The following is a 12,408-nucleotide window of genomic DNA, read 5'->3' as shown; positions in this document are numbered from 1 at the left end:
GGGAACTGCAAAAACAAAATAAACAAATCAAGGTATGTAGCAAAGGCGGCATAAGTATCAGTGGTTTTTATTTAAGTTGTAGGAAGAAAATATCGCTAAAATAAAAGAAGAAGAGGAGCGCCGTAAAGAGGTCTCTCTGAAGTTTGCAGATAAATTGAGTGATATTAATAATATGATGGATGAAAATAAGGAGAAGAGTGACAAGCTGAGAGAGGAGAATCTCAAAATGACTGCCAAACTAGCTGATTTGTATAACCAATTTCAGAAGCGCGAAGAAGACATTTCAAAAATGTCTCATCAGTTAGAATTAGAAAGACAGTTTTCTCAAGCTACTTTAGCTAAGATGGAGCTGGAAATCAAGGCAGAGAAAGAGATGCATGCAAAGGAACAAGCATTAATGAAGAGTAATCTAGAAAAAAGTGAAGCAAATTGTTGTGTATTACTTGAGACAGTTAAAGGACTGCAGGACCACATTGATGTATATAAAAATCAATATGAAGATTTTGAAACAACAATGTCTAAAAGCGCCAAAGTTTTTGATAATTTTAAGTTTGAAATAGCCAACATGACCAAACAAGTGGCAGTACTAGAGCAAGAAGCACAGTCTTGGAAAAACAAGTTCCATGACAGCATGAAAGCGCTAGTTGAAATGAGTGAACTGAAAAAGAATCAGGAATTGTATGTGCAGAGTCTGGACAAGAAGAATGACCAGTTGCATAAACTGTGCCGCCAGTTGCAAGTAGATCGCGGGAATTACTTGAAACTGTTAAAATCACATGGAATTGAACCTACTACAACTCTTTCCCCCAAGGAAGAGGAAACTCCCAAAACAAAACCTAGTCCTAAAATGACCAAGAAAGAGAAAGAGCTGCAGATCCTCAAAGACAACTTGAAGGCTGTCCAAGATGAGCTGAGCAGATTGAGTTTTGAAGAAGCTGAAAAGAGTGAAGATGCTTCTAAAATTGATGATGTTGAAAATGGGAATGAAACAGTGGAAGGTGCCAAATGTAAGAATGTTAAAGTTTATTGTATGTCATTATTGATTGTTGCTTGATGAATGATTTTCAGGCACAGATGTGCAAAATGTTGAAGAAAAAGTATTACATTCGCCAAGTCCAGAGCCAGTTTCTAGTCAAAGAGTTGTTTTAATAGATCATGATAGAGGTTGACTTGCGTTATAGATGTATATGTGAATATTTATTGCTCTGTTGTAGGTGTAATGGAACAGGTTGACTTAATAGACTCTAAACAGTCAAGTAAGCAAAGCCAACACACTTAAGCAAGATTAAATCTAAGTGTTTTTTAGCGGAAGCTATTACTGAGGAGGATAAATAGGTGATATATAACCTGAGACAACCATCCTATTCACTTGTGATCTTTTTTATTTGTTTTACAAAAAATTTTGTTTTATTTTGTTTGAAATCAGAAATATTTGTTTGTTTCACATTGTTCTAGATTTAAATCTTGAATCTCTCAACAGATTCGTACTTAAATTGAAAAGCCCATTTAACTCATTTTTAAACTTCGTTGTTTTTTTTTGAGTCACTCAATTTTCGAATTTATTTCTTGTATTTGACTGATTTTCAAGATTAGTTGTTAGTTTTTTTCATCAAAAATGTAGTAAAAACCCGAAATTGAAAGTTTTACATCTTATTGTAACTTTCTGTTATTTTGTGTTGTAGTATTTTTGTTGTGTGTTCATTTTATTTAAATCTTGTTTTACGATGATATTTATAGGGCCCACTATTGTGTTTTAAGAAAAGGATTTATGTTTATTTTAGTTTAAAAAGCACGATAGTTTTTTTTTAGTTAGACTGTCTTAATTACAGTGCCTTTGACAATTTGTTTCATGAGTTACTAAAATAAAAGTTTAACAAAATACCCCGAATGTTTAACGTTCCATTATTCATATTATTTGTAATGGTCTAACTTAGAATTCATTTTTATTTTATCTCATCCTCACAATACCGACCTTATTTTGATCGCATCTTGTGTAAGCACCACCTACAAATTCAATCACGAATTTTTAGTGCAACTCTTTCAAAAAATTGTTCCAAGTGATGGTGAAAAAATCGTTAAATCATTACTTGTTACTTGATCAAATTACTTATGTCAAAATCAACAGAAAATATTTTATGGATATTAAATTTGGCAAAAAATATACGACTAAATATAAATTTTACTTTTTATCACTGCTGCAACATGTCAAATGCAATATTTTATTACAGTTATTCAGGCCCGTGGTTATTTATTCTTTGTTCCATGTGTTTGGTTCGTTGAGAAATAAATATTTGATTGAAATTTATAATGTAATAAAAATAATACAAATTTTATGCCGGCTTACATAAGATTATCGAAAGAACACTTGTACATAGTAAGAATTTTAATTCCGCGACCGCAGACTTGTTGCTTAATACATTTTTTTTCCAAATTGTTCCCACGCAAACTTCAAACATTTTCAATTGCAAACTGCTAAACATTTATTGAATTTGTTATTACGATATTTTTGTTTACTTGTATTAACGGAAGTGAGTATTTTTTAAGATCTGAAAAGTCGATAGTTTGGAAAATTTGAAGAACATGAATAAATAGCAGTTAAATTTCTCTTTTACAAATATACACGTCAGTGTCATTATCCCACTGTTAAAAGCGTCGAATGCTGTAACTGTTTACTGTGGAATGTTGCATCATAGCAGTACCATCTTGCAGACAACAGTTTGGCAAAAACAACAAATTTTGTTTGATTGAAAATCGGATCTATTCTGACGTGACCAGTCAGCTACACTTGAAAGATAAAAACAGTTAGTTTCTTACGGTAGATTACAAGACTAAATATTCCGCATTGAACAAAATAATCATTTAAAAACTCTTCGTTTTTGGAATGATCCAATCACAAAAATATTTCCGATGCACCGGAACACCTGTCGTGATAAGTCGTAATCAAACTTTCTGGTACCAACAAATCGAAATTAATTCTGGAAATCACGTTTGTCCTGGCATATAGATACATAAGAACAATGAATGTTATAAACAATAGGTGCGATTGCACCTTAAAAAGGTGATGAATTGAAGACTGATTTAAAAAAAAATTGTCTTCGTACATGGTACCGGACGCAGTTGTGGTTAAGCGCAATATTAAAATTCTAAACGGTTATAAAGGGCGGATGTCGCACATAATGTTAATTTTGGTCATATCTACGTATCAAAATTTAAAATATTTTGTTTAATGTCAACAAAACGAGAGGTGAGTGGCCGGTATGGAAAACGAAATTTCTGCAAATGTGCGGCGTAACTTTATAAACTGTCACTTGTCAATTGTGACATTTACGTCAATTTTATTTTTAAACATGGTTTTCACCCAAAAACACAAACTATTCATATTTTCGAAACGGAAATGAAGAAAATGGTGACCGTGTTTACCCACACGACCTTGTTTGCTGGAGTTTCGGAAAAAACTCTCATTAACACTGATTGAAGCTACGCCACGTTTTGAGAAGTTTCCTTTTTCACAGCTACCCCTTATCACCTTTTTTGGTGATCACACTACTGGAACAGATCAATAAAATAAAGTATTTGCTCAGAATTTTTTGAACAACAATACACCACTGAAATAGGTTTTTTCAAGCGTACAAACTTTTGTAAATTGTTGCCCCCTGTTGTGGTTGCGGTAATCGTATTCGTCGAATTAGACATTTAAACGATAATCAAAATGTTCCTTCAATGCGTGTTCCACACGTCATAATTTGTGCATTTCTTTCCCTAGAAAAATCATTCTAAACTCGCTGCTAGCCTATCGAGTGTAACACATAGAACAACAAGTGCGGCCGAAGAATTTAAAGAGCGCTAGCGCTACCAGTTTTGCGATGCGCTTGATCTATAAAACCCGTGAAGAATATCAATAAATCAATTAATTACAGGAAGCCTAGAACTAGCAATTACTAGATGGACAAATTAATTATCGCATTTCTTGACTAGATTTTATCCAGATATTTGAAATTCTACTTCATGTAAATTCCACAATCAAGATCTTTTATTACACATTCCGTCATCGTATTTACCTCAAACATAAAATGATTCGCGTTTGTGGAAACAAACACATGTCAAGTTACGTATCAGCAGATCATGTTGGATCCTATAATACGATCACTGTAACATAATTTAGAAAGTCTCGTCTGGTCATTCGCCTAATATTCTATTGCGGAAAATTCGACTCCAAAGTCATTTATTTATGACATTTTAACACCGGTTCTGTCCGAAAATATTTGTTCACATTACTGATAAAATGAATGTACGTGTCTCTGGCAGTAGAAATCGCTCATTAGTCGATTTTTATCTAAAATGAATTAAACCTAACCCAGAGCAATCCCTTGAGCCGCACCGACGCACAATTTACTCGATCTGATTAATAATTTCATGATCACTTGCACAACAAATTTATTTAAAACGTTCATGACACGATGCAATCCACAAGTGTGTCGTATCGCATAACAGATTAATTAATAGCATTTCGCACTTTAGCAGTGCCATCAGAAATATTACAAACAGATATTTGCAATTTTAAAACGCGACTTTCGTAGTATATGTGTTTGTGCTGTTGGCCAGACCTGCTTTATTTTTTTTTAATCAACATTTACTTTCTCGAGTGTTATCACAAAGCATCCAGAAACTAGCTCTTGAATATTTTGAATCGGGGTTAACGTAACTGGTCCGGTCTTGTCTAGTCTCAGAAATAAGGAGAAAACAAGAAAATGTAATTGAACTGTGTCTTGTCTCGACAAATTATTTGTAAAATATATTTACAACGTGCAGTTTCATTACACATTCTTGGTTGTCTTGTTCGACGGAAGGTAAATGTTAAAGCAACATAAAAACATTCCGTGAAAGTATACTTAAACTCCTACATTAAGTGAAGCAAATAAAGCGATTTTTTCGGAACTTGATGAATCCTTACGAGTTTCACAGTTATAAAAGCGTATTTTTTTATTATTTCCATTTCTTATAACTACTTCAGATTTTTCTTTTAATTCATATTATTCTAGACTCACTGAAAACTGGATTGTAGAAAAGTCACTGTTAGTTTTATTATGTTCCAAAATCAATTTAGTTTCAGCTCTGGAACACTTCTGTGAGGTCAATTCGTCTAAAAAAAAGTAACATTTCCAGAATTAAGGGAAGTGTTAATAATAAATGGATTTATATTTGACTTGCGATGTGTTTTTGAATAACTAATAATTTAATGAATTTAATTGTAGTCGATTGCAGAACGTGGTTTGTGCGATCGCAAGGCGTAATAAGGGGCACTTAAGTAAGTGCATTAAGAAATAATGAAGATCTCAATTGTGAGGGTCTCTTTTTCATTATCAGTGGCCTTATTCGTCGGCGTTAAAGCGCATTGGCAGGGAGTAACCATATTGATACCGTTACTTATCTGGGTCAACTTAACAGTCTTAACATCGACATCAGAAGAGCAAGTCTTGGGCCGCGAGTTGTTGGTGTTTAGTAGGTAGCCGTCAAGTGGTCGAGCGCGTGTAGTGAATGTTGTTATTTTTGTTAAGCAGACAGAAGTACGATGAAGTGCATCAGTGTGTTAGTATTTATAACGATATTTGGTACGTAAGTGTGGTAACTCGAATTGTAAATATGTACAAACAGCATGCAGTAACAAATTCTCGTATAAGGATCTCAATGAACGGGGATTTAAATCGTACAAATTTGGAAACATTTCCGGATAATACAATCTCGATCGATTTTTTTCCAGCGAGTTTGTTGATTGTGCCGTTTCGTTCGGTAAACCGATGGCCTGAATAAGCTTCACCGTCCGAAAGTGAAAAATGGAAATTTGTAAAGAATTTGGTACTTTCCAATGAGTCAAAAATGACCACTTAAAATCGCATTTGTGCACAGTCCGGCCGCTCAAAAAAGAAATTGTGTTAAACGCGGGAATTTTCCAAAGTGTTGTCAACGCGTTCACGCACAAGTTGACAGGAATAATAACACTTTTCTTAATGAAAGTAGTGTTACCTGTAAAGTATCTCTAGCATGTAATATAGGAGCTTCAGTAATAATTAGGTACTCGTAATACTAATAAAATGTAAAATAGTTTTCATCATCTGTATAAATAAACTTTCGGAACTAAAATGGTGTTACCCGAGTGGACAGTGGACAATGTGGGTTAGTAGGTTTTTGTGTGTTACGATTTACAATTAAGACATCTTCGTCACATTCTCATTGTACCGATTTTCTTACGGACAAAATTGAAAAGTTGCCGACCTTACAGATTGATTTCCCAAACTCGATGTTGCGTCAACGACTCTTGGCCCAATCGATGTTAAATTCAATTGTTTTAATTAATCAAAGATAGTGCGAGGATCACCGGTTGGGTAAGCTTCAGCGATACCTATATCTGGGATTCATCGGATTTTCCCAGTTTGATGGGTCAGCAGTGTAGAAACTTTTACATAATGCAATAATATGCAAGTTAGTTGCGTCGAAATTTGTGGGAAATTTTAAACCGTTTTTGATATAATAAGATAGCAATTTAGTGTAATTTGTATTTTCCTTGTTAAAAAAGATACAATTAAGGCCAGTGTAGTTGATGCATCAAGAAGTTTCTACATTATGGAAAGATTTGTCGCGTTATATAATCGAGTGATGGTGGCGATCGCGGGGTCGAAAGTCCCCGTGGTGCCACCCCCGACTGTGTGATGAAGAAACGCCAGGGCCTAACAAGATTTAAATGTCGAACTTTTAATTGCAGGCGGCAGATGGCGGCTAGGCCGACCGACCTGCGTATTGGAATCAGATTTCGGATTTACCCTCAACTGTGCTTTTAAGAAATCTGGCCTGTTTCGAGTTAGAAATCTTGGTGGTGTCAAGGCTCACATAGGCCTGGGTAATCTATCTATCTATCTATCTTTGCTTCATTCATCCTTCATCGGCTGCCATGTAGATTAGCTCGATCTCACTTTCAATAATTTTATGTAATTAGTACGTTACAATAACATCTAGTTGAACGAGGGTACAACAAACTTACTTCCAAAGACTAATGAAAATACAAGGGTCCCACCGAAATAGTTACATAGCGAAACCACACGAGAAAAGTGTTTTTGACTGCGAAATTGCAAAAAAGGAAATTGCCAATTAATTTTTTTAATCACGGAATTACGATTTTTCCGCGTTTTTAATTGTAACAAAATTGGTACTTCCGTCCTGCAACTAGGATTTTTTAAATGATATGGCACTAATTCTAGGATGGAGTCTACAAGCTAAGCATTATTTATGAGATTTAAGACCAATTAGAAAATTGTTGAATCCAGTTTTAATAAACACCTTTAATAAAATTAAATATCATTAACAATTTTACTCTGTAATCCAACAACGTAATTCACAATAAGTGGCATCGCGGTAGGCGTTGGAAATTCAAATTTACGTTGGCACCAAGACCCTTGCTAATAATACCCTAGTTTCGACGCTGTTGGTATCCTTCGCTGTTAATTTGATTGTGACAATATCGTTGGAATCGTTTTGTGTTTATTTTCCTGTTAAAGTATTTGGAATTTCTTTGTTTCATTTACGAAAAGTACTTTTTTAAATGTCTTTTTTAAGACACATTGCGCTCAGGATTTTTTTATTTCCAGTGATTTATTTTCAAAATAAAGTATGTAATGACGGTTTCACATGTTTAGTAAATTTTTTGACATTACATAAAGCTCACTTTAGATAATCCACGCCTACCGCGGTGCTACTGATTCTCAATTATACTTATTACCACTTTTTTCTTTGGGAAAAATTATATGGTCATTAAAGCTTCCCGTGTGAAAACTACAATTAAAATAATCTATAATCTGTAAATGTATCAATTTTTCGGAAAAGAATATAATAATAATTCCATATTTGTGTTAATACATAATATAATTTATGTTTACACACGTCATATGAATTGACAGATAAATTAATGCTGTCATAAAACCTTCACGCGTGGGATTCTATGATTAAAAGCTATAGTAAAATTCAATGTTAGTAAAAATTTTAATGAGAAATTATCATTTTAATGTGGAATCTGAAAATGTGTCAATTTTTTAAAAATAATACCGTCACGTGTGAGGTTATGATGAAAATAATCTTTAATAAAATTAATAGTACTTAACTCGAACAAAATTAAATATTATTAAGAACAATTTTAATGAGAAATATTAATATTAATGTGCAATCCAAAAATGTAGCAATTTCTTTTGGAGAAAAATAATTGCCGTAAAAGGTTCACGTGTGGAAGCTATGATTAAAGAATCTCGAACAAAAGCTCCAGAGGAAATTTATATTTCAAAAATTCATTACACAACACTTGTCTTTATAGTTTTAAAACGTTTTATTAATCCACATTAAATATTGTACGTTTAATGCAATTTCGAAAAAGAGAAAACATTTTTCTCATGTAATTTCTCTGTGCACATTCTTAGTGGGACACCAGGTATTAACCACACGGATGCTAGCTTTAGTATCTAGACTACTAATTATTTTTGAGTAACAAAAATCTTTTTCGAAATTATTTCAAATAATTTTTTTACATCCCTGATCTAAAATATCTCACTGTAAAATTAATTAATAGACGACTCACAGCATTTCATTTTTTCGTAGATTCTTATAAAGTTCTTTAAGTCTAGTCTTTAAAATCAAAATTAAATTCAAATGACCTTGCTACTTTTAAAGCTTTTGCTTCAGCAAAACATTAATTTATTAAAAACTGAAAGGATCATTTTTATGGATGAGAAAATGCTAAACACGGTGTATATTTATGATCAATTGTAATTTAAATCGGAACTCTCAGCCTTCTGGCTTCTTGTATAATTTATTCAAGGTCGAACAATCGTGTGCACTTTCTGGTGCATTTTTATGTGAATTTCCGAATACAATGCACGCATTTAACACAACGATAATTTAAAATTTTCACTTTAATTATTGTCAATCAAAACAAATTATAGTAAATTTTTAACGTAACCGCATTTTGCATAAATAAAGTGCCCTGATACCGACACACTTACTTCGAGGTCTGTGGAAACTTCGTTTTCTACGTAATTGTAACCACGGGGTGATGAATTAAATTTTTCAATTGTACTCATTTGGTGTGCTTTGTAGGTTTTAGTCTTGGGGACGAACTGGGCTTTAACGAATCTCTTTCTAATGTTGAGAACAATAGAAGACGATCGGCCCAAGCGTCCAGACTCCAAGCTCAACTGATCCAAGCCCAACAAAAAATGAAGGCCGTAAGTTGACCGAAACCGCTGTCATTAACAGATCAAGGTCACGTTTCACAATGCTTGATAGGTGAATCCAATTCGGGTGCGTTCACCAGGTGTGCAACCCTCTTCCGGTGAAGTCGCAGCCGAGCCCATGAAGAAGCCTCCGTTTCCGACCGTTCCTCCCTTCAAGCCGATACCCCCGGCTCCCGAGCGTCCCGACGCCAAGTCGAACATTCCGACGCCGGTGCTGATGGGCATCGCCGTTCCCCCTTACAACCCTCCACCGAACCCGCGCCTCCCCGCCGGGGGCGCGCTCCCCTCGGAGCCCAGCAAGCCCAAAGTGATGGCGGTCATGGTCCCCGTGAAGAAGGTGCAAGCCAGCGACAAGTTGAGCAGTACGAATTTCGCCCTGAGGACTTTGCCCTCCCCCAACAACGAGTTGCCACCGGCGAGCACCAACTCGGTCCAGACGGTCTTGGCCGCCAACAACATCAGCGAAGACGCGCTCCAGACGGCGATGCTGCAAAGGCAACAGATGCTGGCGAGGCCCAAGCCCACCTCGACCACGCCGAGACCCACCAACAAGTACTCCAGTAGCGTGGGCAAGGTGATGAACGCCCCCAAAGAGTACTACCCCGTGGGGTACGACAAGAACTTCGACGACAACTTCGCCTCGAGAGTCGAACTCCCCGAAACTTCGTTCTACTGCGGAGACCAAAAACACTTTCCGGGCCTCTACGCCGACGAAGATCTCGGATGCTTGGTGAGTTTCCGATGCAGCCTCCACATAAAACTCTTACTTCACTTTATTCAAATTGAAAACACAACATTCACAAATAATAAGGTAATTGGCAGGCGTGGCGCAATCGCGAACCTTGAAACCAGCGTTTTAAAAATAACGTAACACAAAGATAGATAGTTAGTTGCAAGCGCATTGGTGACGTTTCAATTGCTAATAGGTTTTTATCTTTGTTAATTAACATGTCTTCCCACCGTTGAAGGTGGTTAGAGAAAAATTGATTGGACCTGATCGGCCTGTTGCAATCGACTTGCAATCGAATTTTGAAAGAGAGGTTTCGATTCTTGAAAAAAGACTGTGTAGCAATTGTCATTTATTAACACTCATCCAAGGCGAATTAACGGTCTTGCAAAAAGCGGCGTGAACTTTTTTCCGTTGGGATAATTACATGTGCCAAACGTTTTGTAAACGCAGTTTATAGAAAAGTGGGCCAGTTATTAAATTAACCGCACCTACTATGGCGTACATGTCTAGCGTTGTGGCGCAAGAAGACTAATGACAAAAGCTCATCACATGATAAGGAAAGAAGCAGCAACGGTACACTTGACCCCCGTTCTTGATATTCATTGTTTCCCAACAAGCGATCGCTCGCCAGTGCTGATACGTACAGTATCAGCACAGAGAACAACAATTGAGTGGTGAGGAATTTCGTTCACACATCGTGGTTCGGTCAGCTAATTTATGTAGAAAATAAAAACACGCCATAAAGAGAAAGTACGACTGAACCGAGATGTAAGTCCGGTTTGGTAAATACACGATATAGTGCAAATAACAAAACAAGGTCGTGAATGTTTAATCGGCCAATTCCTGTTGTTTCAGGTGTTCCACGTGTGCGCTTTGACCGACGACGGCCTGATCATGAAGAGCTTCCTCTGTCCCGAATCGACGCTCTTCGACCAGACCATCCTCAAGTGCAACTGGTGGTTCTACGTCGACTGCAAAAATTCGAAGCGGCTCTACGATTCCAACATACCAATATCAAAAAGCTATCAGCTTATGAAAGCGTTGACGTTTTTCTCTGGGTACAAAAAAGATAGTTCAACGACACCCAAGTCGAAAGACAAAGACTGATAGATAAATTTTAATTTTTTTAGAATAATCAATTTTAGGTGTTAGCAAGGAGGTATTGTACTACTAAAATTGTGTAGAAATAATGTTTCCAATTGAGGAATTCTTTGTTTTATGCAGTTTAATCGATTTCCTGGATAGAAATGCTTCACTTTCACGCCAACACCACAACTAGAAACAATTCGCAGAAGCAGAACGTAATATTCAGTAAAAAATATAACCTTGAAAGTTGCATTATAATTATGTGATGGTGCTTAACATTAGTATTCGGATATATCTTCTTGTTTAACATAAGCTCAATGAAAAAATCTAAGTCTTATTTATTGTTACATCGTCTTAGGGGTTAGTAGTTTTTATTACAACGCTTTCAGTTAGGAATTCATTATCAGTTGCATCTTCAAACAAATAAAACCAGTAATGTGATCGCGACATGGACGGGTATGACACTGTACCGTGTCCCACTAGAATAAATACATAGGAAATGCCACGAGAAGATTATTTTCCTTCTTTATCCACTTGCCAAGTCGCCCAACAAACAAGAATTTTGCATGGAGATTTATTTTTCAAATAAACCTGTCAAATTTGAATTTACCGCACTTTTCGCAACGAAATAGTAGAAATAGGAATCTACTTTTTTGACACGCTCGAAAGTTATCGAATTGAAATTTAATTTGAGTAGTAGTAGCAGTACAATTTAATTCTAATTATGAAAAAGTGAGGGGAAACTTCAAATGACTGTCAGGTAGCGATGCGAAGGAAATTCGAAATTATTTAAGGTTTCGACATTACGTAAACACACCAACTAATCTCCATTAAAAATTTTATTTGTTATGCATTTTAAGGGGTAAAAAGTAGTTCTCAGATGCGATTTGTTGCGTACTCATCCTGGTGGGGGTCCACTGTTGCAACAGATACCTGAAGGAAAAAAGGAAAGTGTGAGGTTTTTGCCCTTTGAAATCTTGCGCATTATTTAAAAGTCTAGACATTTAGGCCTTTTTAGGAATGTTTGTATTATAGACATTACCAAATATTTGTAATGGTACTCGTGTGTGACAGACCTTTGTGGTGAAGTCGTGTCTGCACATGTTGTTCGACACTGTATTAACTTTTTTATTGTTAATAAATAATTTATTATCTTTCCTACTTTGATGTTTCATTATTATCAGCGCCTGAAGGGATTCCCAATGAGTCTTTAAGTAATTTAGTCATAGATCTCATTAGTCACCAGTTTTTGTAATCGTTTCGATAATTTTGCAATAAAGCTGAAAATAATTTCGCTGCCTATGTATTGATCATTTTAAACGG

General features: G+C 35.7%; 2 protein-coding genes across 4 annotated transcripts in view; both read left to right on the top strand.

Annotated features, from left to right (window-relative positions):
• LOC138139609 (alpha-taxilin-like) overlaps window positions 1-1,888 on the top strand; it is a gene marked incomplete in the record, with an annotated part of 3,456 nt that extends 1,568 nt beyond the window's left edge. The window contains 5 exon segments of the mRNA XM_069059933.1: window positions 1-32; window positions 83-1,007; window positions 1,069-1,164; window positions 1,215-1,256; window positions 1,307-1,888. Of these exon segments, the coding sequence (XP_068916034.1) occupies window positions 1-32; window positions 83-1,007; window positions 1,069-1,164; window positions 1,215-1,256; window positions 1,307-1,335 (1,124 nt within the window).
• Window positions 1,889-5,402: 3,514 nt separating this feature from the next.
• LOC138139610 (uncharacterized) lies at window positions 5,403-12,246 on the top strand. 3 transcript variants are annotated; one of them, XM_069059934.1, is made up of 5 exons: window positions 5,405-5,609; window positions 6,758-6,892; window positions 9,133-9,260; window positions 9,322-9,999; window positions 10,855-12,246. In XM_069059934.1, exons 1-5 carry the CDS (start codon window positions 5,570-5,572, stop codon window positions 11,104-11,106), a joined length of 1,233 nt encoding a protein of 410 aa, XP_068916035.1. In that variant the 5' UTR covers window positions 5,405-5,569; the 3' UTR covers window positions 11,107-12,246. The 3 variants fall into 3 exon arrangements, with proteins under 3 accessions (XP_068916037.1, XP_068916035.1, XP_068916036.1); XM_069059935.1 differs by lacking the exon at window positions 5,405-5,609 and adding an exon at window positions 5,633-6,171; XM_069059936.1 differs by lacking the exon at window positions 6,758-6,892 and having other exon boundaries at window positions 5,403-5,609.
• Window positions 12,247-12,408: the final 162 nt, after the last annotated feature.

Source organism: Tenebrio molitor, chromosome X (assembly GCF_963966145.1).
Source record: "Tenebrio molitor chromosome X, icTenMoli1.1, whole genome shotgun sequence".
NCBI lineage: Eukaryota > Metazoa > Arthropoda > Insecta > Coleoptera > Tenebrionidae > Tenebrio > Tenebrio molitor.
Note: the sequence above shows the minus strand (reverse complement) of the source record. Positions and strands in the feature narration are given on the sequence as shown.